The sequence below is a fragment of the Bufo gargarizans genome, chromosome 3 (genome assembly GCF_014858855.1).
Source record: "Bufo gargarizans isolate SCDJY-AF-19 chromosome 3, ASM1485885v1, whole genome shotgun sequence".
Lineage (NCBI taxonomy): Eukaryota > Metazoa > Chordata > Amphibia > Anura > Bufonidae > Bufo > Bufo gargarizans.
In genome coordinates this window covers 157837154-157864075 of record NC_058082.1, presented here as the reverse complement: position 1 = coordinate 157864075, position 26922 = coordinate 157837154, and the positions used below count along the sequence as shown (strand labels likewise).

At 43.1% G+C, this 26922-nt stretch overlaps 1 protein-coding gene across 5 annotated transcripts in view; it reads left to right on the top strand.

The window, feature by feature from the left end:
- The window catches only part of SMARCC2 (SWI/SNF related, matrix associated, actin dependent regulator of chromatin subfamily c member 2), a 79816-nt gene that overhangs the window by 40849 nt on the left and 12045 nt on the right, over positions 1 to 26922 (top strand). For all 5 annotated transcript variants that reach the window (XM_044287929.1, XM_044287926.1, XM_044287928.1 and 2 more), the window contains exons 10-26: positions 1038 to 1153; positions 2271 to 2395; positions 2784 to 2843; positions 4024 to 4061; positions 5332 to 5462; positions 6941 to 7012; positions 7292 to 7405; positions 7538 to 7691; positions 12469 to 12585; positions 16115 to 16177; positions 16253 to 16511; positions 16611 to 16772; positions 16853 to 16891; positions 19293 to 19357; positions 19928 to 20054; positions 23947 to 24101; positions 24258 to 24392. In XM_044287929.1, the coding sequence (XP_044143864.1) occupies positions 1038 to 1153; positions 2271 to 2395; positions 2784 to 2843; positions 4024 to 4061; positions 5332 to 5462; positions 6941 to 7012; positions 7292 to 7405; positions 7538 to 7691; positions 12469 to 12585; positions 16115 to 16177; positions 16253 to 16511; positions 16611 to 16772; positions 16853 to 16891; positions 19293 to 19357; positions 19928 to 20054; positions 23947 to 24101; positions 24258 to 24392 (1932 nt within the window). The remainder of the gene's footprint in view (positions 1 to 1037; positions 1154 to 2270; positions 2396 to 2783; positions 2844 to 4023; positions 4062 to 5331; positions 5463 to 6940; positions 7013 to 7291; positions 7406 to 7537; positions 7692 to 12468; positions 12586 to 16114; positions 16178 to 16252; positions 16512 to 16610; positions 16773 to 16852; positions 16892 to 19292; positions 19358 to 19927; positions 20055 to 23946; positions 24102 to 24257; positions 24393 to 26922) is intronic.

The window sequence follows — 26922 nt, the reverse complement described above, 5'->3', positions numbered from 1 at the left end:
CAATAAGTGTTGCTATGTGATACAGGGCAAACCCAGTCCTGGAGCCGTTAAAGCCCATTCCACTAGGGCCAAAGCCTCCTCTTGGGCTGAAAAAGGAGGTGTCTCACTTGGCCAGATCTGTAGGGCTGCAACCTGGTCAAGTGCAAATACCTTTGTAAGACACTATCGTCTTAATCTTCCGGACTCGAATGAAGGTTTTACAGGCGATATCTCCACCCACTTAGTCATGTTACATCTCATTGTGGGCCGTCATGGTGGATGAAATGGAAAAACCGCAATTAGACTTACCGGTAATTCTGTTTCCTTGAATCCACTATGACGGCCCGTACTATTCCCATCCCCAAAAAATAAAAAATAAAAGATATATAAAAAAATAAAATAAAAAGAGGTGTGTGTATATAATATTACACGGGGAAAATATATATTAAGGGGTATGAATCAATATCCTTTTAATTTTTATTTGACCTTTCGGGTAATTTGTAAAGCACTGAGGAGGTGGAGGGGTGGGGGGAATTTAAACTCTCCATGTGTTCCTGCCCCTATAGAGGTCAAGGGTCAATCTCATTGTGGGCCGTCATGGTGGATTCAAGGAAACTGAATTACCAGTAAGTCTAATTGTTTTTATTTATTTATTTATTTTTTTTTATTTTTTTTTGTTTGTTTTTTTTTTAACCCCTCCATCACTATTTTACTTAGCATTCTGTATTAAGAATGGTATTATTTTCCCTTTATAACCATGTTATAAGGGAAAATAATAAAATCTACACAACACCTAACCCAAACTTCTGTGAAGAAGTTTGGGTACCAAACATGCCGATTTTTCTCACACGCGCGCAAAACGCATTAAAACGTTTTGCACTCACACGGAAAAATCGCGCATTTTCCCGTAACGCACCCGCATCTTATCCGGCCCTCACACGAGATGCCTGTGTGAAAGAGGCCTTTCATAGTTGAAGAGCGCATCCCATTCTGTAAAATGTTGTTATTTCTGTTTGTATACCCACATATTCAGTATTGCTATTGCCTTCTCACTATAGGTAAGCAGTCCTGACTCAGATCGCAGGGACAAGAAAGGACCTAATAATAAAAAGAGGAAACGTTCTCCTTCACCTCCTCCGAGTGCAGAAGCAAAGAAAAAGAATGTCAAGAAGGGGTTGGTTCATATACTGGTTGCATGTGTTACAAGACGGCCACATGAAGGGTTTTTTACCCTACTGTGCATGAATAATGTTCATATGTCTTGTATGTTTTTGTTTGACTAAGTTTCTGCGCAATATAATCATTGTGTTCCCATAAATGTTATCAGTCATATCTGTGATTTATGTGTGTCATTCAGTCATGTGTCACTGTCTACCTCTTATTGTCAGTCATGGTATACTTCTTATTTTATTAATTGGAGTGTCTGTGCATTTTAAGCAAGTTCTTTGTTTGGCACAGTTGACATATATGTATGGTATGTAATGTTTCTGATATCTGACCATTTTATATCCCCCTATATATAAGCTTCACATTGCTTAAAATGGTTCTAATGGACATTTATATTTAAGGCCTATCCTTAGGTTAGGTCATCATTATCAGGAGTCTAAAGGCCCCTTTCAGACGAACGAGTTTTACTCTGCAGACTATCCAACAGCTCCCGACCTGAGCTCCCAGCACTGCCGAGGTCGCATTGCATTATATTGATTTATGATGCTATGTAACCCTTAGAGTTCTGGAATGTATTGTATAACACTGACCTGATGCTGTCAGTGTTGTAACCCTTACAGTTCTGAAATGTATTGTATAACACTGACAGCATCAGGTCAGTGTTATACAATACATTCCAGAACTCTAAGGGTTACATAGCATCATAAATCAATATAATGCTATGCGACCCTGGCAGTGCTGGAAGTTCAGGACGGGTGCACTCCCTGACACACGCTGCAAGTCCGATGCGTGGGGCTCGCTCGTGTGAAAGGAGCCTAAATTTCTGCCCCCTTTTCAATCAGCTGTTCTGCAGTAGCTCCAGGACTACACAGCTCCATCTCATGTGCAGTGACTGGAGCTGGTTACTGTGGCGTGGCTGTGGCAATAACCATTAGACGGGACGGTGTATTCTAGTGCTGGAGCTACTGTAGAACAGCTGATTGAAAAGGGTGACAAGATGCAGACTCCCAATGGTCTGATATTGATTGAGAATAGGCCATCAATCTAAATGTCCAGGAAAACCCCTTGAACTTCTTTGCCACTGCAGCAGTTGTGTTTGATTCCCATAACTTTCTGCATTACAGACCAACTACTCCTTATAACAAGTCAAAAAGGGGTCATCGCGATGAAGAACAGGAGGATTTGACAAAAGATATGGACGAACCTTCCCCAGTGCCTAATGTAGAAGAAGTTACGCTCCCAAAAACGGGTATTTTTGTCTCTCCTAAATTTATATGTGTATAGAATGCATTTGGAAAGTAAACCCTTTCACTTTTTCACATTTCGTTATGTTGCGGTTAGTTTGGTGTGGAAGAACTTGACTGGCCCGCACATAGCTCTGACCTCAGCCCCTTAAGGGGTTTCATTAAACCTCCTGTAGATGTAATGAGTAGGTGTCCCAATACTTTTCTCCATGTAGTGTATGTAGAGAAATACGTTGGATTTGTGTAGACAGAGACACTGTATATGTGTGTGCATGTGTATATAAATATATATATTATTCATCTACACACTTTCTTTAATACTAAGATTTTATATTTAAAAAAAAATTCAGGCAAAAAGAGGACTTTATAAACGTAAACAACTTAATTTTCTAGTTAATACCAAGAAAGATTCTGAGTCGGCCCCAGTGAAAGGTGGCACCGTGACGGACCTAGGTGAGTTTCTCTCTGCTTTTCTGCTTTTTTTTTTTTTTTTTTTTTTGTCATTTCTGCAATAAGTGAAGCCTGGAGAGGCTGCTGTGCTGGGAACCCTCAGCATCTGTCACCTTCTTTGAGCTTTATTTTGGAGGTGAAACAGCATACATTGTATCAGAATTTTGTCAGAACTATTTTAAAGGGACACTTCTGTCACAAAAGGGATAGTGTTTTTTTTAACTCCATATTCACAGGAAATAAATGTAAAGAATTTTGGGCTGTTTTTCTTCGGCAGTACTATGCCATTGAAAGTTAAATACTAAATATTGTCCTTCCTTAGCAGTCAGCAGATAGTGCTAAAACTCATAAATAGATATGGCCCTGATTGTTATTTTACCACTGCTGTTAGGGAACAATGTTATCGGTTAGTAGAATTGGGATAACAGTGACTATTTTTCCTATGATAGGCCTGAATAAAGATGTCCACAGAAGAGCATTGCACTTACCCATGTAATGTGTAATGCTCTCAGTCACTCATCCCCTTTCCACTCTGGTCGCAGTGAATGCTCTGACTGAGAAAGTCAAACAAGGCCATTTGCTGTGCTAAAAGTTCAAACAAAAGAGGAATCTTTAGGGACAGGACAGGAAGTAGAGTACATAGAGTGACGTCAAAAATTATATTAAAAAAAACCATCCAGCGATTTTTCTTTTCTTTTTTTTTTTTCTCTTTTGTGTAATAAAAAATGACATATGATATCCACATATATTTTGTTAATTTGTGATAAAAATTGACAGTAGTTTCCCTTTTAATGTTATTTTAATAAAATTCAGTGTAAAGGGTTTTCCAACAGAGTGCTCATCCCCAATCCACAGAACAGGGGTTAAGTTTCTGATCATTGCAGTTGTAGTGCATATGCATGACCACTGCTGTATTCTCTTCTATGGGACTGACAGATATCGCTCGCCTCTATCTCTGAAGGTCCTGTAGAAGTGAATGTAGCAGTGGTCACTCGTGCGCATTATCAACCTTTCACATAAGGACTCTGAGACCTCTATTTCCATAGACAGTGGGGCAGCAGGGAAACATGAATGTCTAATATTACCTTTATTTTACCTGCCTTGTGAAATGTACCGTATTTGCTAGCTGAAGTCAACTTATATGTCACTGACAATGTCACTTTTTTTAAACTATATAAAACAGATGAACAGGAAGACGAGAGTATGGACGCTATAACTAAGGTGAGAGTTGCATGGCTTTACATGTTGATAAAACCCTGGTTCTACGTTTAATTCTGTACTTTTTTTTTTTTTTTCTAACGTTATCAGTGGTGCAAAGGAAACTAGAACTGAAAACTCAACACACATTATACATTATTTTTATTTTATAGTTCTTTGGGTATGTTAGCACAGTGTGGATTATGTCTGGATTAAGGCTGAGTTCACACCAGCGTTCAGCCTTTCCGTTCTTCTGCTCCGTTATAGGAGCAGGAGAACGGAAAGGACGGATTGGGCACATAACTGAGACGAGCGGAGCCTACGGACCCCATAGACTATAATGGGGTCCGTTAGGTTTACGCTCAGAAAATGATTTTGGAGCGGAGACAAAAGTCCTGCATGCAGGACTTTTGTCTCCGCTCCAAAATCATTTTCTGAGCGTAAACCTAACGGACCCCATTATAGTCTATGGGGTCCGTAGGCTCCGCTCGTCTCAGTTATGTGCCCAATCCGTCCTTTCCGTTCTCTCGCTCCTATAACGGAGCAGGAGAACGGAAAGGCTGAACGCTGATGTGAACGAGGCCTAAAAGGGGTTATACAGCATTAAAAGAGTGGCCCAGACCTGCCCGACCCAGGTTGGGGGTGATTCTGACCTAATTCCCACGCTGGATCCGGTCTGTTGGGCTCCCGGGCCAGCAGTTCAGCTCTCGTTGTGTGCTGAGGTCAACATCAGTCAACAGGGCACACGTCACCACTGCAGCCAATCACGAACCACAGCTGTGACCTGCTCCCTCTGCATCACATGTGACATCACGCTTTATGCGAGGGCAGTAGGTCACCATTGCAGCCTGTGGTTGGCTGCAGCAGTCAATGTGCCACCTCGACAGATGTTGTTCTTAGCACATGTGGGAGCGGAATTGCTTGGCCTTGAGCCCAACAGACTGCATCCAGCGGCAGGGATCCGGTGAGCATCAACCCCATCCTGCGTCGGGCAGGTCTGGGCCACTTTTTTAGTGTTGGATAACCCCTTTAAGCAAGGATTTCTGTACCTCGACCTAAACAGAATCCAATCCAATGCATGCGAAATGGGGTTTCTCTGTCATTTCATTGGGGGAACACAGAAATTGGGTTATAGTTTATTGCCATTAGGAGGTTAACACTAAGAAAAAAGTTAGTTTCTTCTACACAAACTATACCCAGCCTATACACATAGCATTAAATGTCTATTTACCTGAATCTATATCTCAGTAGTAGAACATTTGACTGCAGATCAAGCTTACTGTTTTGTTCTTAGGAAGAAGAAGAGAACTCTACAGTGATCAAAAGTGAACAAGTGAAGACCTCTGACCTTCATGAGGATAATGTAACTGAACAAACACACCACATTATCATCCCCAGCTATGCTGCATGGTTTGATTATAACAGGTAACAAATAGTTTTCTTGGAACTTTTTTTTAAAGGGGTTCTCTGTGATTTACATATTGATGACCTATCCTGAGGATAGGTCATAAATATAAGATAAGTGGGGGGTCCGACTCCCCGCTGATCAGCTGTTTGAGGAGGCAGTAACATTGTGGTAAGCACTGTCGCCTCCTTGCAGCTTACCAAGCTTACGCCGAACATTGGTTCGCAGCTGTGCTTTGTTTTGCAGCTCAGCTAGAGTCACTTAAATAGGGCTGAGCTGCGCCTCTGGTCATATGGCCTAGAATGAAGCCCAAACGCTCACAGACATTGATTTTTTTTAAATCGTATAATTTGTATTAGTTTTTCCAGAGGTAAAAATAAAATATAACTATCATTGCATGTACATATTACAGTATGAGATATACATAATCTCAGTTGATACAGATTATCAAAGCAGTTCAACCAATTCACTCTTTAACCATCAAACCCCCCCCAGGCGATGAAGCGGGCACGACATCAACTGTTCAGCTGAAATCCATAGGATAACCATCATTCCTGACACCATGACACTCCTTGAGTACCATACCAGATCACCAGAATAGGCCATCAATATGTAAATCCTGGAGAATCCTTTTACTATGTTCTCAAATAGTCAACTGTTTTTCTTTCTTAGGCCTCTTTCACACTTGCGTTGTCCGGATCCGGCGTGTACTTACACGCCGGATCCGGAAAAACGCAAGTGTACTGAAAGCATTTGAAGACGGATCCGTCTTCAAAATGCTTTCAGTGTTACTATGGCACCCAGGACGCTATTAAAGTCCTGGTTGCCATAGTAGGAGCGGGGGAGCGGTATACTTACAGTCCGCGCGGCTCCCGGGGCGCTCTAGAATGACGTCAGAGCGCCCCATGCGCATGGATGACGTGCCATGCGATCACGTGATCCATGCGCTTGGGGCGCCCTGACGTCACTCTGGAGCGCCCCGGGAGCCGCATGGATGGTAAGTATGCTGCTCCCCCGCTCCCCACTACACTTTACCATGGCTGCCAGGACTTTAGCGTCCCGGCAGCCATGGTAACCATTGAGAAAAAGCTAAACGTCGGATCCGGCAATGCGCCGAAACGACGTTTAGCTTAAGGCCGGATCCGGATCAATGCCTTTCAATGGGCATTCATTCCGGATCCGGCCTTGCGGCAAGTCTTCAGGATTTTTGGCCGGAGCAAAAAGCGCAGCATGCTGCGGTATTTTCTCCGGCCAAAAAACGTTCCGTTCCGGAACTGAAGACATCCTGATGCATCCTGAACGGATTTCACTCCATTCAGAATGCATTAGGATAAAACTGATCAGGATTCTTCCGGCATAGAGCCCCGACGACGGAACTCTATGCCGGAAGAAAAGAACGCAAGTGTGAAAGAGCCCTTAGAATGCCCACAGCATTGCTTGAAAGTCTGTATCTTGTATTTCACCTTCTGAATTCTTTCTTTTTTTTTCTTTTTTGTAGCGTACATGCCATTGAGCGTAGAGCACTACCTGAGTTTTTCAATGGCAAGAACAAGTCTAAAACTCCAGAGATGTGAGTGCTCCCTAATTTTATATCTTTTTGTTCTTGGTGCAGTTTAATCGGTGTAGCCTCAGTTCTCACTTTTGCCCACATAGAATGGAATTAAGGGCCTTAAAGGGATATTCCCATCTGAACATTTATGGCATGTCCAGAGGATGTCCTATAGGTTGTGTGGATATCCCATAAATGTCCAGATAGGAATACCCCTTTAAGTTTGCAGATGCTTCATTTTTATTTTTTTCCTAAACTTGAACATGTAATCATTCAGACATTGTATTTTCTGTTCACTAGATATTTAGCATATCGAAACTTCATGATTGACACATATCGGCTCAACCCTCAGGAATACCTCACTTCAACAGCGTGCCGTCGGAACCTGGCAGGGGATGTTTGTGCCATTATGAGGTGCGTGTGACTGGAACTGCAGGTGAAAGAGCTAAAAGGCATTTATGAAAATTGCAATTTAAATTGAATCGTTTTATGCCTCTTTGTACAGTGAATTTGTGTGGATAACTGTATTTTATATTGTTTTTGCAGGGTTCATGCCTTCTTGGAACAGTGGGGTCTAATCAACTATCAGGTTGATGCTGAGAGCCGCCCAACACCCATGGGACCACCACCTACTTCTCATTTCCATGTTTTAGCTGATACCCCATCAGGGCTGGTACCACTGCAAACTAAAACACCACAGGTGATCTTTTGTAACATCATATGCAGTTGTATTTATTTGTGTGGAAATACTTTGTGGGACAGTCATTTTTTTAAATTCGTTATATTGAAACTTTAAAGGGACACTGACAGGCCCAATAAGCATATTTAGCTATATATATAGCTATATAAGTATACCCCCTGTTCACCTTATAAATACAGTAAACTCATGTTTTTTAACCTGATAGAATCGTCTTCTTTCTGCCCAAGGGGCGGCGTTTCAGCTTCACTTGCGCCCAGCCAGCCTTGCCCCAACTGCCGTTTTGAAGCGCCGTCCAGCTTATCAATATTCACTTTGCTGGGCGGCTTCTGCTGTCCCCGATGTTCCGAGATCCCGCGCATGCCCAGTAGAAAGCAGTGGGATCTCGGAACGTCTTGCCTTTATTTATAAAAAAAAAATAATCAAAAGTTAACAAACATTTGAAAAAATTCACAACTTTTTTTTTCTAAATTTAAATCTCTCTGCTGTTAAGACAGATGGTGATTCCTCATAAAATATTTATTAATTAACATTTCCTATATGTCTACTTTATGTTGGCATCATTTTGGTAATGCAATTTTTTTTTTTCAGGCTACTTTCACACTAGCGTTCGGGTGTCCGCTTGTGAGCTCCGTTTGAAGGGGCTCACAAGCGGCCCCGAACGTATCCGTACTGCCCTAATGCATTCTGAGTGGATGCGGATCCACTCAGAATGCATCAGTCTGGCAGCGTTCAGCCTCCGCTCCGCTCAGCAGGCGGACACCTGAACGCGGCCGTGCGGAGGCGTGCGGATCCGTCCAGACTTACAATGTAAGTCAATGGGGACGGATCCGTTTGAAGATGACACACTATGGCTTAATCTTCAAATGGATCCGTCCCCCATTGACTTTACATTGAAAGTCTGGACGGATCCGTCTGAGGCTACTTTCACACTTAGAGATTTTTTAACATTATAATGCAGACGGATCCGTTCTGAACGGAGCCACCGTCTGCATTATATGAGCGCAAGTGTGAAAGTAGCCTTAGAAGGTTTAGAATTTTAGAAGGAATTTTTAACTTTAGATAACACTAGACAGACAGTGGCTGAGAAATTATGGTTCTGTGCACTCCCCACGACACACCCAATGTCGATGAGGGAAGAAGCAGAGGAAATAATTGGGAGGCACTCACCTATTCAGTACTGCATGGAATTGTGAATTATCAATACATGTGAAATAATATAGAAATTTTATTAAAAACCACCAAAACCTAGCACTTTACAAAAATGTAGTCTGTGGATGTCCAGTTGGTCACCCTGGTGATCGACCGAATCCAACCTGACATCGATTGCCAAAAATGAAGAATAAATAAAAATAAAAAATAAGTAAAAATGAATAAGCAGTTGTAAAATACTGTTAAAAATACAATAAAAAATACAATGTAGCTCCGTTGCAGTGTCCCAATTATTCAATGCTGTATTCCAATATATATTGGGTCTGCTATCATGTCAGATCATGAGCAATTGATGGCAGCTGCAGCGTCTATTTAGAACTCCAAATTATGTTATTATTATATAAGTCCTTATCGATAGTACGCTGTATGGATGCTGGTAACCATTTATAAATTGTGTTAAAAAGAGCAACAATGTCTGTTGGATGGTGAAGAGTAGTTAGAGATCCTCTCTATATAAAGCAATAGTTAATATTCATAAATAACTATATCGATATTCTGCATTAATGAGTGATCTCTTAATAATAATGGCTTTAAAAGCAGTTGTTAGTATGTTACCAATCCTGTGGAAAACGGCTTGTATCTCCAATCCGCAACTTTGTTGCTAGACTCACTGTGTGTTTGCTGCTTTGTACACCGACTTGGTCCCACGTGGTCAGGAGTTGTATCGCTATTCAATCACAGGAGGTTGGTTTGCAAGTAATGAATGTTGTGGTGTTTGTCGCTTCCAATATATCAGGATGGTTAGAAGAGAAGACCGTCTATCTTGCCAACATTGGTGATTGTATTCTGTGATTGTTAACTCTAGTTCACTGCTGGTGATGCATTAAAGCTACGTGCTGCTTCTTCAGTGGCCTGAAAAAATTTACAGAGTCAGCTTTTTTAAGGACCAGTTCAGTTCTGAAGTCACTTTGTGGGGCTTACATAATAGAACCAACCCATAAATGACCCCCCATTTTAAGAAAGACACCCCTCAAACTATTAAAAACTGGTTTTAGAAATGTTGTTGCCCCTTTAGGTATTTCATGGGAATTAAAGCAAAATAGAGGTGAAATTTCAAAATGTAACTTTATTTGCAGATTTTCAATTTTAATAAATTTTTCCTTGAAAACATCAAGGCTTAACAACAAAACAAACCTCAATATGTATTACCCTGATTCTGCAGTTTACAGAAACACCCCATATGTGGTCATATACCGCTGTATGGGCACACGGCAGGGCACAGAAGGCAAGGAGCGCAATATGGTTTTTGCAGGGCAGGTTTTGCTGGAATGATCTTTGTGCACCATGTTGCATTTGAACAGACCCTGAGGGATCCCCACAGTGAAACCCCCCCAAAAAATATCCAATTTTGTAAACTGCACCACTCAAGGAATTTTTAAGGGGTGTAGCAAGCACTTCAGTCAACAGGTGTTTCTAGAATTTTTAATACTTGGGTGTGAAAATGAAAAATTATATATATATATATATATATATATATATAGAAACGAAGAAGTCCAGCGGGAGCATCAACCTGAGTGTGGGTGCAGAGAAAGGCTCTGTGAGCCGAAACGTCGCGAGTTGCGCCTTTTATGGGTGAATAAATCACTTGTTTCACGTTTATCTTGGAGTGCATTCCGGATTTTTTCTGTTTCTATATATATATATATATATATATATATATATATATATATATATATATATATATATATATATATATATATATATATAATTATTATTATATTTATTTATTTTATTTATTTTTACAAGAAAATGGTGCTTTAGGCCCTAACTTTCTTTTTCACAAAAGGTAACAGGAGAATATTCCCCCACAATTTGCTACCCATTTTCTACTAAATACAGTAAGACCCTAATTGTGGTCGTAAACTGTTCTTGGGGATACGCCAGGGCTCAGAAGGGAAGGAGCAGCATCTGGATTTTCTAACATGGAATTTTCTGTCATGGTTTTTAAGAGTGGTAACTTTTTTATTTTTTGTTGAATGAGCTGCGTGAGGGCTTATTTTGTGCGGCACAAGCTGTAGTTTTTATTGGCACAATTTTGGGGTACAATTTTCTTTCAGGTTGATTTTTATCAATTTTTTTTCCTTTACACCCACCGTTCACTTGATGGGGTAAATCGTGATATTTTATAGATCCGGTCATTACGGATACAGTGATACCAACCAAAAATTTACACAAGAGCGTTTTTAGAAAAAAAATCATGTTTTTGTGTTGCAATTTTCATAGAGCCATTTTTTTATTTTGTCTGGCTATGGGCTCATTTTTTGCAGGCTGAGGTGACGTTTTTATTGCTACCATTTTGGGGTACATACGACTTTGATTAACATGTTTTTTTTGGGAGGTGAGCTCACAAAACAAAATCTGTTTTGGTGCAATGTTTATTCGTAATTTTTTGCGGACACGGTGATACCAAATTTGTTTCTTTTAATTTTTTTCTTCTATTTTTAACATTTTTTTAATAACGGATTGGGGGTAAAAAAAAAATTTCATGTGAAAGTTTTTATTTTACACTTTGTGTTCCCCATAAGGTCATACAAGATCTCTGGAGGACATTTAAAGAGGACCTTTCACTACAATAAAAAATCTAAACTAAGCATACAGACAGGGAGAGCGGCACCCAGGGATCTCCCTGCACTTACTATTATCCCTGGGCACCGCTCCGTTCTCCCGGTATAGGCTCCGGTATCTTCAGATTTTCGGCTCAACTGGGAGGAGCCTGCCGGCGTCTCCTTCTCCCAGGCTGTGGCGCTGGCCAATCGCAGCGCTCAGCTCATAGCCTGAGAGTTTTTTTTTTTTTTTCTCTCAGTCTATGAGCTGAGCGCTGCGATTAGCCAGCACTCCAACCTGGGAGAAGGAGACGCCGGCAGGCTCCTCCCAGTTGAGCCGAAAATCTGAAGATACCGGAGCCCATACCGGGAGAACGGAGCGGCGCCCAGGGATAATAGTAAGTGCAGGGAGACCCCTGGGCGCCGCTCTCCATGTCTGTATGCTTAGTTTAGATTTTTTATTGTAGTGAAAGGTCCTCTTTAACTTCATTTTTTATTTTTATTTTACTTGATTTCTCCTGTAACTGGGGCTGACATAGTAGCCCTAGTTACAGGGGAAATCCAGCCCCTAGAGAGGCTGTACAGCATAATACCGCACTGTACTTTGTACAGCCTCAGTGCAGGGCTGATCGTGGTCTATGGAAGATCCGACAGCTCCTGCACTCTCCCGGCCCTGGCAGGCACATGATCACCGGGCCAGGACAGGAAGCAGCAGATCGCTTCCTCAGCTGTATACACAGCGCTCATTGAGCGCTTTCTATACAGCGATCTAGAAGGCAGGAACAGTCCCTGCCTTCTCTCTGTGGTGCCCTGGTACCCACTCGGCAGCTGCACGATTATCGTGCAGCTGCCATCTCTGAAAGGACGTTCCAGAAGACAGGTGGGGATCCCACAGGTGGAACCTGCACCTATCTGACATTGGTGGCATATCCGATCAATATGCCACCAATATCTGAGTTGACACAACCCTTTTAAGGTGTTTTTGACCCCTCTCATACTACTTTGTTGTGTATGTTCTCTTCCAGACCTCTGCTTCACAACAGATGCTGAATTTCCCTGACAAGAATAAAGAAAAACCAACGGACCTACAAAACTTTGGGCTTAGAACTGATATGTACAGCAAGAAGAACACCACTTCCAAGGTAAGCGGCAATCGTACAAGACAAATATGTCTCAGTTTTAGGAGTACACAGACTGTATAGACCAAAATATCCTTATACCCTAAATAGTCTTAGGTCAATGTGCTTTTCCCCTCTTTTGTGTCATTGGGTGGACAGAGGACCATGGGTGTAGCTGCTGCCACTAGGAGGTGGACACTAATCCAAAAAAGTTTTAGCCCCTTCTACCAACTATACCTATCTTGTAGGCACTGAACTAATTGCTTTTAGCTAAGTGTCTGTAGAAGGCAGGGCCCTTTCTGCCTTTTTTTTTTTTGTTATTTTCACTTTTTTCCTTGGTGGAAAACAGGGGTAGCTGTATTTTCTTGTTGTGCCTAGTGGCGAGGACAAACACTGTTGGCCTCCCTCTCCATTCTTCCCTCTTCCAAGAAAGCAAAGTGGAACAGAACAGCCCTGTTTCTCTGTTACCCACCAGCCCTGGGTTTGCATCTACTCCTCACCACTGCCCACTGTTTACCAGTTGCTGAAGGGATGACCATGCTGGTACTGTGGTGGAGCCCAAGTGAAGAGGATGAAGGCAGGGTGAGTATTTCAGGATTTGGGTAAGGTCCCCACTTCTCCCAACTTATTAGGTTGCAGTAGCAGTGGCAACCTCCTTTTTATTTTCCTAGGGGTCCTTATGTCCTTTTCACCCCGTGGCAGTGTTTTGACTCCACAGTAGCGGCAGCCACATTGGGGTTCGTATGCTACTCTCTCCCCTATGCATTCTCAAGGGGTCCATTGGGACCCCCCTCTTGTCTTTTCTTCACTGGACCAGGTTTGGCTCTGGATAACGCCATGCATTGTTGCTGGGGTGTGTCTTCTACTTGTAGCTGTGCCCTGCAGCATTTTCCAAAGCCTAGGTTCTTGTGTTAGCTGGCTGACCCCATTTACGGCCGACAGCATTACTTAGAGAGTAGCTTCTTGCGGCCTACTAGGTCAGGCTATTAAGGTTTCTTCTCTTGGTGGTGGCTGGTCCTCCGGACCTCCTCTCTGCCCTCCTCCCCTTTCTGACTATGCAGTCTTTTGCAGTGGTCCTCCAATCATGGCCTCCAGATTCATCCCTGAAGCTCTCAGTATGGGTGCTGACATCTGTGTGCGAGACACCCTTTGGCTCTCCTACTTGTCCTCTCCTCCGGCCTGGACACCCACATCTGCTGTGATACACATCTGCTGTGCATTACGGAAGTTGCCACTTCTGGTAGGACAGTGCCTTTTTTGTACCTCCTCCTCCAACCTCTTCTGTCCTTTCTAAGCCTGAACTTAGAGGTTCTGCGGCAGTTCTCCTAGACATGTCAGAACCTAGTAGCGAATTGTCACATCCAACTTCCACCCCCACTGCCATCTCCTATCTTAACCATTAGAGTGGGACCTGCAGCTTAGTGGTGATTGCATTTTCAGCCGTTATTGTTGAATAGGCAATTGTCCATGTTCCGGCACTGTTTGAGTTGCACATACTGGGATTGAACAGTTGGATAGCGGACTTCCTCAACAGAGAACTGATAGACCCAGGAGAGTGGTCCCTCCGTCCCAGCATCTTCAATGAACTGTGCAAAAGTGTGGATAACTAGACATTGATCAGACAACAAGCTTACCATCTTCATTACAAGGATGTTGGATTCCCAAGCCTGAGCAGTAGATACCCTAGTGTCTCCACGGCATCACTTCAATATCCTGTATACTTTACCCTGTCTCCCTCTTCTGCCCTGGATCCTCCATAGAATCAAATCAGAGGGCATCCCAACAATAGATTGACCCCCACCAGATGTGGAATGTCGACATTATTAATTCATTTAGCTGATGCCCCATGGCTTCTTCCTCTCAGGAACTCATCTTCCATAAGCATTTAGAGTTGCTATGTTTGACAGCTGCCTGAAATTTGGGTTATTAAAAAAAATAAAAAAATGATCTCTTTGTTCAAGATCTGTCGTAGGACCTGGAAGTCCTTCTACTGCTGATTCAAGGAACATCAGCTCCCTCCACTTCATTTCTCACTCTCCAGGATACTAACCTTTCTGCAGCATGGTTTGGACCGAGTTCTCTCAAGGGTCAAGTCTTTCAATACTGTTTCTATGTCCTCTGGCTTGATTTTTTTTTCTCCAGGGGGACGCCCACTCTGCTCCACTCTATTATTCCCCTGCTTTGCCGTAGGATCTTTACTTGGTTTTGTATTCCTTAAGTTGGCCATACAATTGAGATGATGATCAGCCGCAATCGGATCATGCGATCAACATGCAGTTTCGGCCAGTGAACAACTAAAGTTTTCCAGCATGGTGGATTCCATTTTTGGCAGACAAGTGTTTGCTGTCGGTGATCCTGAAGGCTTGTTCATGCTAGTTTTTCTGCCATTATGGCAGACTTTAATCTTGTGTGTATGGCCACCTTTACAGTCAGCTCCTTCTGAACCGCTTGAGAAAATGTCCTTTTGTCTTCCCTTCAAAGTGGCCTCGTTGGTGGCTGTCACCTCTATGAAACAGGTGTCTGAATTGCTGAACTGCTTTTTCTTGCAAGTCTTGCAAGGTGGTGCTTCTTTCCTTCCCCAAATTATTTCCTCTTTTCATTTAAATGAGGACATGGGTTCCCTTCTTTCTGTCCTTATCTGTCCCATGTCCCGGGGGGGGGGTGAAAGGTGAAAAAAAAAAAAAGGCGAAGATTTTGGTAGTTCATACATTTTTGGATGTGGCGATACCTGGATTATTATAATTTTTTTCATTAATATATTTTTATACGTAAAAAATTAAAAGGGGCATATTTAAACTATTAATATTTTAACGGTTTTTATTTAATAACTGTTAGCCCCCTTAGGCCTAGTTTACATTTCAGTGTTTGGTCATTGATTTCAATCAGTGATTTTCTGCCAAAACCAGGTGTGGATCAGAAACACAGAAAAAGTGCTGATCTTTCCATTATACCGTATCTCTGGAGGCTCCAAGCCAGGTTTTAGTTTAAAAATCACTGATGGAAATCGCTGATGTGTGAACTAGGCCTTAGGGGGCTACAACCTGGGTTCTTTTGATCCCGTGTCCTATTCACCCTAGTAGAGATCTATTTGGGTAATTAGGATTTTCACATGCTCCCTGCTGAGCTTTGATTTGTGCACAGAGTAACAAGGAACTTACCATGGCAGGCCAGGAAAGCTTCACAAGCATCCAAGTTGCCATAGTAACCGATCAGAGCCCCGCAATTTCACTGCAGGGTCTCCGGTCGGAAGGCAGAGGGAGCCGCATCTGGAGCGTCACGGCGGTTCAAGGTGTTAGAATGCATTATGCAAAATAATTTTTCTCCTTGGTGCAGTACATTAAAAAAAAAACTTTTCAGGCAATACATTTGTAGCACCCATGCAAAGTGTACAGCTCATTACAACAATACAAGCACTATGAAAATGATACATTAAAGAAAATAGCTCTGCTAGCACAGGTATACAAAGTCATTTCACGTTTCCCAGTTTTTTTAACGTTACATTGTCAGGTTTGATAATTTTTCCAGTGTTCTAATTCATAAATTTTTTTCACAGAGTAAATCTGCTGCAAGTGCCACGAGGGAGTGGACAGAACAGGAGACTCTACTACTTCTTGAGGTAATTTATGGCAGAAAATTCAGTCAACATATAAAGCAGTAAGTCAGATATATGACCTAATTATATGACTTTTAGGCTCTAGAAATGTACAAGGACGACTGGAACAAGGTGTCTGAACACGTTGGCAGCCGTACTCAAGATGAATGTATTTTGCATTTCCTTCGGCTGCCCATTGAAGATCCTTATTTGGAGGACTCTGAAGCGTCACTTGGTCCTCTGGCCTATCAACCTATACCATTTAGCCAATCTGGTAACCCAGTAATGAGCACAGTAGCTTTCCTAGCATCTGTGGTGGACCCTCGTGTGGCATCTGCTGCTGCCAAATCTGCTCTTGGTAAGTTCTTTCTGCTGCTGCCAAATCTGCTCTTGAGGTCGTTTTAGATGGTTTCATAACATTGCTAAGTTTGCTAAGATTTTTGCTGATTCCTGACAGATGAGTTCTCCAAGATGAAGGAAGAGGTCCCTGCAGCATTGGTGGAAGCTCATGTTCGCAAAGTGGAAGACGCTGCCAAAATGACGGGTAAAGCTGACCCCAGTTATGGACTTGAGAGCAGTGGTATTGCTGGAACAACCTGTGAAGAAAATGAGCGGATAGGTGAGTTTTGTTGCCTTTACTGATAAAGATATTTGCTTGACTGTAGCCATCAACACTAACCCATTTACTCTTTCACTCAGATGGGGACACAGAAAGCAGAGGGCCTCCGTGCATAAACAGTATGTAGGCCCCTTGTTTTTCAACTAATTTTATGAGAAAGTAGAGCTAGTCATAGTACGCCTCCTTCATGTCTTTCTGGAAAATTGTATAACACATGTAATCTAGCTGCAATCGCAGCAACAAGCATTCTAAACTTATACCTACTTTACTGAAGCAGTCCTTCTCCTCCTCAATAGTCACCTCATGATAACTGCTGTGTCTGCACTTCCATGCTGACATAAAGGGCGATTGTATCCTCCAGATGGCACCTGCATGGTGGCAACAGCAGGAATGAAAATTCTGTGTGACAGCTTACTCCACCCTTTAATTCTGGACTATTATCTGTACTAATAAATGAGTAATGCTACGCATAAGGATTTCTAATTTCCATTTTTTTCCTACTGCCCCCTATTCCTCTATTGTCAGCACTCAAAGCTGCGCTGAAATACACAGTCCGTACTGCTGTGTTACACCGAGAAAATGGAGAGGACTCCTGTGTGTATGAATAGCAGTCCCAACAGTGTATTTCAATGCAGCTTTAAGTCTGACAGTGGGGAAACGGGGCAGTAGGAAACTAAAAAAATAGAGATTTGGACTCCTTATCTTCAGGATTTATTACTGCAGATAATAGTCACAAGATTGTCATGACAGATTCCTTTTAAAGCAGTGCTCCTCCAGTCCAGGGTTCACCCTCTGGACATGTTTTCAGGATTTCCTTAGTATTGAGTAGAGGATATAAAGCATCAGGACTTACCACAGGTATTCATTTTGTGAAATATTCCCAAATCATGAGCGGCAAGGGGGGCCCTGAGAACTGGAGTTGAAGAACATTGCTTTAAAGGGATTGTGTTAAGTCTGCAAGTTATTCCCTATCCATAAGATAGGAAATAACTAACTGATAGATGAGGGGTCTGACCTCTGGGACCCCATCACGCGTAAAAACAGGTGTGCCATTCCCCCTATCTGATAAAGCAGCAGGTCGAGCATATGTTCTGACTCTCCCTTAATTCTATATAGACCAACAGAAATAGCTGAGCAGTGTACTCTGCTATCTTCAACACTCCCATAGAGAATGAATAAAGTGACGAGGCGCTTGCCTGACCTGCCGTTCTATCCGACCGGGGGAACGGCACCTGCAATTAGTGAGGGTCCCAGTGGTCAGACTCCAAGTGATCAGTTAGTTATACCCTATCGGCGAAAACTGGCCAGTTGAAAGGAGGCTCTAGTACACTGTCTGGCCACCTGTAGCTGGATACAAGAAACGGTTGGTCATGTAAGTTCCATATGGTATCCTGTGGCACATTTACCCACAGAGGTTGCATCTGGGCCTGTAGATCCTGCACACTGGAGGGTTGTCAAAGCTGATGTCCCAGCTGGTCAAGTAAATGTTCAATTGGCAGACCAATGAACTGTCGTAATCCGACAAAGACATTCCTGGGAAACCCTTGCTGTTTGTGGGTGAGCACTATCCTGCTGAAGATTATCAGATGGAAGCCTTGTCATGGGAGGCAACACATGTGGTCGCAGGTTGTCCTGCACTTATCGCTGAACTGTTAGTGTTCCTCCCATCACTACTAGGGGTGATAGACTATCGTATGCGACCGCTCCCCAAATCATCACACCAGCAGTTGGGGCAGTGTGTCCTCCACATCAAAGTCAGGATTAAGGAGCTCACCATGAGGCCTCCATACTCAAACCTGACCTTTGTTAGATCCCAAACAAAACCTGGATTTGCTGCTAAAGACGTAGCTGTCCGTCCAGGTTTCTCATTAACAACGTCACTGGAAACTAAGGCGACAGTGACTGACTGTCGATGACGGGGCATGTAATGGACGTTGTTACACCAAATTTTCTAAAGTGCCTACAAATGGTCCGGGCAGGGTTTGTAATGAAGTTGTCACCTGTGTCTGCATGGTGGGAACTGTGGGAGCTACTTGTGCTTGTTGGTGGATCAAACAATCCTCTCTACTAGGGATCTGCCAAGGCCATCCAGAGCCTGTTTGCCATATATGTGTGCCCTCATATAACCACCGTTCGCAAAACACCTACTAAAAGCTAGGTCAGAACGGCCTAAATGGCGGGCAGTTCATTGAAGCAACCATCTTGCTTCTCTTGGTCAAATGATGCCCTTCTTTTTAAAGTATGTCAACTCGGCAAAATGTCTTTGAGTGTGTTGTAGAGGCATGTCTAGCAGTCAACAATCTCTCACCAAGAGGTACGCTACACAAAAGTAACCTCTGAGAGCCTTTTTATAGGGCTTTGGGGGAAGCACTTGTGGCATGACCATTCTCTAATCAGCCCGAGACATAAACTGCATGCTGAGTTTTGCAGCAACCCAACACTTCTATCTGGGTGTGTGTTATATATTTTTTGTCAATGTATGTACTTTACTTCCCAGCACTGATAATATTTATTTTCCAGAGGAGAATAGTACAGAAGAGCCCCCTCCTGAACCACAGCCTACAGAGGAAAAGAAAGAGCCAAAGGTACAATCCTGTACAATACAGTATTGCTATGCTTCAGTAGTAATTACCAAGGCTTGTAAGGCTGTGCCATGTACATCATCAATGACCTTGCCTGTCCACGCAGCTTTCTGCTCATTCTCCTGGACTCTGCCCTGTAGATGTGATGTCTGCAATGATGCCTTGTCTTCGGGCAGAGTTATTTCAGCAGGGCTTCAAGCAGGCTTGGATCTGTGATATTCAAGCTGGGAGGGAAAGAAGAGGCAGAGACCTGATGCTACAGACACTTGATTATGATGGGATATAAACACTTTATATTGTGAAAGTAGTTAGACAACTGGCAAGTGACTGCAGGCCATGACTAGATCAACAATGATCACTGAGGTGACTTTGTAATTCATTTATACTAGAAAGCCTAAATCTTAAGCTCATCTAAATCACTCACCAGGACAGACCCCTGTAGATTAAAGAATCTATTTGATTCTCTAATTACACGATCCTAAGTGAACAGTCCCAGTGACTGACATCTGGTATGTACAGATCTTTTTATAAAATGCGCCATTATGTTATAGCCATTCTTACTTTGACCTTCAGGATTCTCCCAGTGAATCAGTCTCTGAGGATGACACAAAGGAGCGCATAAGTGATGTTACAAAAAAAGAAGATGATAAGAACAAAGATGACACAGATAAGGACTCGGACAAGAGTGACGTTGATATGGGTAGGTGTTTGCAGCATACTCTAATGCATTTATTGTATTTTGTTAAAATTCTAGCCCAGGAAGTATTTGTATAGGAATGAGGAATTTACACCCGGGATTCTGTCAGTTTCATGTGAGCAAGGTGGTTGTGCACACTAGGGTTGCAACGGGTATCGAATTACTTTTGTACCGGTATCGATTCAATACCGGGATTTGACATTTACCGATACTAGGCTGTGCAGTAGTGCTACTTCATAGCCTAGTATCAGAGAACATGGCGCACGCTGCTCTCAGCTCTCTCCATATTCTCTCAGCAGCACAGAGGAGAAGGAGTCACTCCCTCCCCCCTGTGCCGCTGCTGCCAGTTTGAAGAGAGGCGGGAGGAGGAGGGGAGGGGCTGTGGCCACTGTGCCACCACTGATGATAACTAACCCATTAATACAAATACAGGTGGGTGCCGGCGGCAGAATCACATAGCCGACACCCAGCCTCTATGACAGGGCGCTGCGATCTGTGGCAGTTAACCCCTGCCACCTGAGGGTCTGGGCTAACTGTCGTGGATCGCAGCACCCTGTCATAGAGGTTGAGTGCCGGCTATGTTTTTCTGCCGCCGACACCCGCCTTCTGTATTTGTATTAAAAGGTTACTTCTCTTTATTGGTGGCGCAGTGCGCCCTTCCCCACCCGACCCCAGTGTAACCCCCCCCCCTAAATCCCCCTAGTATTATAATCATTGGTGGCAGTGGTCACAGGGTCCCCTCCCCTCCTCCTCATTGATGGCAGTTGTGATCGGAGCCCCAGCACTGTAATCGTGGGGCTCTGAACGGTTACCATGGCAGCCAGGATGCTACTGAAGCCTTGGCTGCCATGGTAATCTCCCTGCTGCTGTGTGCACAAAGCACAGGGCAGCAGAGAGAGTGTGAGGTCCTATTCACCCTAATAGAGCTCTATCAGGGTAAATAGTACAAGGGTTCTAGCCCCTAAGGGAGCTAATAGTTATTAAATAAAAAGTAAAATAAAAAAGTTTCAAAAAAACAAACACCAAAATATTAAGTTTAAATCACCCCCTTTCCCAATTTTATATGTAAAACATATAAACCATAAATAAACATATAACATATCGCCACGCCCGAAAAAAGTGCGAACTATTAAAATATAAAAAAATCTATGTGGTGAACGCTGGAACAGAAAAAAAAAATCAAATAAAAACCGCACGATTCGCAATTTTTTGGTCCCCTTGTCCCCCCCCCAAAAAATAGGATCAGACTGTTCGAGTATGAGCTGGACGTTCGATAAAATGCAGATTGCACGCGTCTTTTTTGGTGTTTTTTCGCGTGGTATTGAGTATCGCAATACTTTTTTATGGTATCGAAATCAAATCAAAATTTTGGTATTGTGACAACCATAGTGCACACATCATAACCTGTTTTATACACCACAAATAAAGATAGTCCAGACGGCACCACTGCCCTTATAAAACGCTGAGTAATAAAATATTGCTGTCCTCTGTGTAGATCGGGTATAAGGCGACAATATGGAGGTGCCTGCTTTCCAATAGCGAATATATATCACAATAACCTGTTTTATTCTAAGGAGAAAATGCTTTTATAAATTCTGAATTCCAATACCTTGACAGCATTAGCCGTGCTCTTCAGGAATTGGCTTCTTTCCTGGGGGACAAATGATTGCGCTTGTTGAATATTCAAAATGCCCAATCTTTCTCTTCCCATTATCTAATGTCCCTTAGTTTCACAGTGTTGACATGTATCTTTCAATCTGTTTTACTCCTCGTCCATTCAACTTAATTTTTTTTAGTGTGGGCAGTAACATGGGTGGATTCCTGTTCTCATCTATATCATTGGGGGACACAGTCTTGACCTTGGGTATAGCTATTCCCACTAGCAGGCGACACTAAGCAAAGAAAGTGTTAGCTCCTCCTCTCAGCTATATCCCTCCTGCAGACACTGAACTAGTCAGTTTTAGCTTAGTGTCTGTCGGAGGCAGACCTCCCTGCGTTGCAGGTCTGGTGTTTTTTTTTTTTTGTTTTTTTTTTTCTTCTTCTTTCCTTTTCTAGCGGGAGTTTCAGGCAGTCCGTAAAACTGCCTGCACTCCCATCCAGGAGATGGGAGACCAGGGGGTCACCCAAACCCCCTGCTCCTTCCCATGCTCCAGAAGAAAAGGAGGACCAGAGGTTACGGTAAAAACCTGTGTCTCCCTGGTGACCCGGCTGGAGCCAGGAGGGCAGAAGACGCCGGACAGGTGAGTATAAAGTTTGGAGACTGCCCATAGTGCCCCTTCCCACATGTGAATAGCCTGTACCATTACCCTTCTTCCATAGAAAGGGTAATAGCACTTTTAGGGGGGTACCGTACAGTCTGTACCATTATTCTCTTTCCATAGGCAGAGTAATAGCTCCACCATTGGATTCTGTGCAGCCTGTAGCATTACCCTCCTCCCATAGGCGGAGTACTTGTACTTCCAGTGGGTGGGTGCCTTTCAGCCTGTAGCATTACCCACCTTTATTAAATGACGGCGTGTTTGCCCGTTTCTGAGGCAGAGTATTGGCACCTCCCGTGGGCCCCTACATCAGGTAGCATTGTCCTCTTTCCATAGGTGGACCATTTGTACCACCACTAGATAACAGAAGTCCTGTGGCATTACACTCCTTCTATAGGCGGAGTAGTTGCGCTATCACTGGATCCTATGCTTTCCGCTAGCATTCCTCTCCTTCTATAATAGAAGTATTTGCATTCACTCCGTATACTGTACATTTTGTGGTAGTACCCTCTTTCCATAGAGTAGTTGCTCTACCACTGGTTCCTATACTGGCTATGTCCAAAGTTTCCATTTTTTGATGGATTTGTTTTGCCATGGTGGAAGCGTGCCGCATCAGTGGCCAGGCTCCACCCTTCCAGGTTACTGCTCATTTTGCTCGGGCAATGGTTGGGCTGTACATCATTGGACTTAGGCCCTTCTGGGGTGCAGGACGGCTGCCTGGTCGTTTGGGCACACTTTTTCAAGTTTTACAGGGTGCACACCTTTGCATCTTCTGACACTTCTCTGGGGCGTAGAGTTTTGCACAAAGCGGTCCTCGGATTGGTCGTTGATGGCTTCTTCGTTTATGACCCACCCCGGGGACTGCTCTTGGACGTCCCAAGGTCAAGACTGTGTCCCCCAATGATACGGATGAGAAAACTAGATTTTTGTACTTACCGTAAAATCTGTTTCTCTTCTGTTCTTTGGGGAACACAGCTGCCACCCTGTATGTACATTACTGGTTCTCCTAGATGGGTCCTTCTGGTTCTTCAGGATGACCCATCTCCGGTTTTCTTTCTTTTTATTATTTGCTGTTGGCTTCTCTTGGCTGCTCCTACTGCTTTTGTACAAACTGATTAGTTCAGTGTCTGCAGGAGGGATATAGCTGAGAGGAGGAGCTAACACTTTATTTGCTTAGTGTCGCCTCCTAGTGGCAATAGCTATACCCAAGGTCAAGACTGTGTCCCCCAATGAATGGAAGAGAAGCAGATTTTACAGTAAGTGCAAAAATCGAGTTATGTCTTATTTTATTGGGTTTGTTCGCTTCTTGGCCTTTTGCTGTGTATGGATCCAACGACAATCCCTTGTAGTTAAGTCTTTTCTCTACATTTTTTTTTTTTTTTTTGCATAGTCTCTTTGTATAATTCGGCAGCAAAAGTTGGAGTTTGGTACCTAATCCTATAGTTCTAAGATGGCCTCATTTAGTATTAGATAAGGCATTTTTTTACCCTTTTAGTCTTTAAGGGAAAGCATTTTACGCTAATTACTAATAAAATCTAAATTAGGATCACCATGTCGAAGGTGTACACGAGATGTTCAGAGGTGTACAATAACCAGTCGATTGTCTGCACATTTTAATGCCTTTGCTCCTATTTCAGCTGATGGAGAAAAAGTTTCTGACAGCAAAGAAGGATCAGAAGAAACCGATAAGGAAGAGACTGAAGTAAAGAATAAGGTAGAAAGAGACATTGGAGAAGGCAACCTGTCCACAGCTGCTGCTGCTGCTCTGGCTGCTGCTGCTGTCAAAGCTAAGGTAGGTGAAGATAGTATCTGGTTATACGGTTCACAGCGTACTGACATTGTGAGAACCTCAGATATACATTCTGTTTTATCAGTGAGTTGCTATGTGATAGGAGAATGAAAATATCACATTGCCTCCACATTACTGTAATGATTTCTCTTTCATTAGCACCTGGCAGCAGTGGAGGAGCGCAAGATCAAGTCCCTGGTGGCTCTGCTAGTGGAGACCCAGATGAAGAAGCTGGAAATTAAACTGAGGCACTTTGAAGAGCTTGAAACCATCATGGACAGAGAGAGGGAAGCTGTACGTTCTAATTTATATTGTTCAATTGTTACTTTACCATAGCCACTAAAGAGTTGAACCCCCCAAAGCAGTAAAAGTAAGAAATCTGTTTGGTGCCGGCACAAAAGCGGTGTCCACACCATCATCCGTATGAGGACGGCAGAGGTTGACAGCCCATGACTGCTGGGGAATAGGCATGTGTTAGTACCCTCTCTACCACTGGTTCCTATACAGGCTATTGCATTATCATCCTTCATTTGGCAGGTAACTGCACTTCCGCTGGGTGCCATACGTCATGTTGCAGTACCCCCTCCGCAGGCGGAGTAATTGCACTAATACTGGTGGTCCTCTGTCCTGTCGGTTTTCCTCCTTTTATAGGTGGATTAGTAGCACCACAAATGCATACTGTACATCCGGTAGCATTACTCTCTTTCCATTGGCAGGGTAGTTGCACAACCAGTAGTGTTTTCACTACTCGTGGGCCCGATGCATCTTGTTGGGTTTCTCTCTTCCTTCAGCGGAGTGATTCTCTATCGCATTTTCCATCTTTCTTAGGTGGGACAGTAGCTGACAGGCTGTTGACGTAACACGCTCCACATCCATTCTCTGTCAGTAGGTAGAACAGGTGCACTGCTTGTCTTTTTTCTTGCTTCTCAAGTGGAGGATAGAGCTAGCACCATATTCTGGGTGTTTACTGCTGTTTGGCCTCATTCTCAGGGGGAGCCTCTCCTCTGAAGCTGTATGTTCTAATTTATATTGTTCAATTGTTACTTTACCATAGCCACTAAAGAGTTGAACTCCCCCCCCCCCAAAGCAGTAAAAGTAAGAAATCGGTTTGGTGCCGGCACAAAAGCGGTGTCCTCACCATCATCCACACGAGGACGGCAGAGGTTGACAGCCTATGACTGCTGGGGAATAGGCATGTGTTCCAGTGTTTGAAATACACAAAATCTAAACACCTACAGAAAACGCACCATATTCAGACGGAAAGAGAACTGCATACAGGGGTGCAAGTAAATAAGGGATAGCTATACATCTCATAGCATTAGTTGAAGGGTTTAAGACTAGAGTTTTTTCAGCCTGCTTATTAAGTGGTATTGACACCATAGGTATTCAATGGGAAAAAAACAACAACCTGTGAGAGGTATGTCCAACATCACATTACTGTAACAGATTGAAAACATATACTCAAATAGTAATATGAAGATTTCAGCGTGTAAGAATCCAGGTATTCGGGCCAATCTCCGATGATGTGTGAATGGTTGTGTCAGAAGCTACACAATCATGATCTCTTAGCATACCGCATAAATGCCCCCAATTATTTTGTCTACATAGAGTGTATAGAACGGCAGTACTTTTTTTATAAGATGAGTGTCAGACTTGATGCCGGGTGCCCTAAATGCACAGAATCGAGTGCAGATGACAAGCATATGCTATGGACATGCCCGGCACTTGCAGACTTCTGGTAAAAAATTGACTTAAAGTATAACTGTCGTATTTTTTTTTTCTTGGAGTATTGGATTGTGGTGATTAATATCTCCTTGGTGGCCCTATTTCAACTTTTCACTGTGTATTCAATTACCCCTTAATTCCACATTTCTGTTCCCAGTACTGCCTATTTTAACCTGTGCTTAAAATCAGGTTGCTAGGCATGGTCTATCTATCTGTTGAAGGACGGAGGACACAGAAGCACGCTACGTGCAAGGTCAGATTACAGACAGCCAGGGACTGTAAGTGAATGATTAAAGCCAGGTCCTCCCCAGCAGCTGATAACAGTGCCTGGGCTGTATGCACTTCTCCCTGTCCCTGCGCTTGGCAGACGCTCCCTCACTCCGCAGAGCTGGAGAATGCAGAGTTGAAGCAGCGCACAAAAGGGAAGGGAGATCTGCCGTCTGCTCAGTGTATAAATGAAAGCAACATGTGGTAAGAGGACCCCTTTGTGCTGCAGGAGATTAACCCTTTAGAGGGAGGGCTCTGGTTACTGACACTTTTGGGAGGCTATTGTTACTGGCTAGTGAGGACAGGCGGGATTAGCCTGAGGGTGAGGGCAGTGGCGGCCATCTTAACTGAATAGTGAAATTGCAGTTTTATGCAGACTGGTTGCTAAGGGCTGAATCTTATTAAATATGGGGTAAGTCAGTCTAATAGTAACTGATTCTGGAATATCATGTTATTAATAACTACATATATGAAAATTGAAATTCGGGTCTAAATGTGACAGTTATCCTTTAATACTTAATTTGTTTAGCCTAAGGCCTCTTTCAGACGGACGTTGCGGAAACATACACGATTTTTCCGCGCAAGTGCAAAACATTGTAACGCGTTTTGCACTCGCGTGAGAAAAATCGACATGTTTGGTACCCGAACTTCTTCACAGAAGTTCGGGCTTGGGATCGGTGTTCTGTAGATTGTATTATTTTCCCTTATAACATGGTTATAAGGGAAAATAGTAGCATTCTGAATACAGAATGGATCGTAAAATAGCGCTGGAGGGGTTACATTTAAAAAAATAATAATTTTAACTTACCTTAATCCACTTGATCGCGCAGCC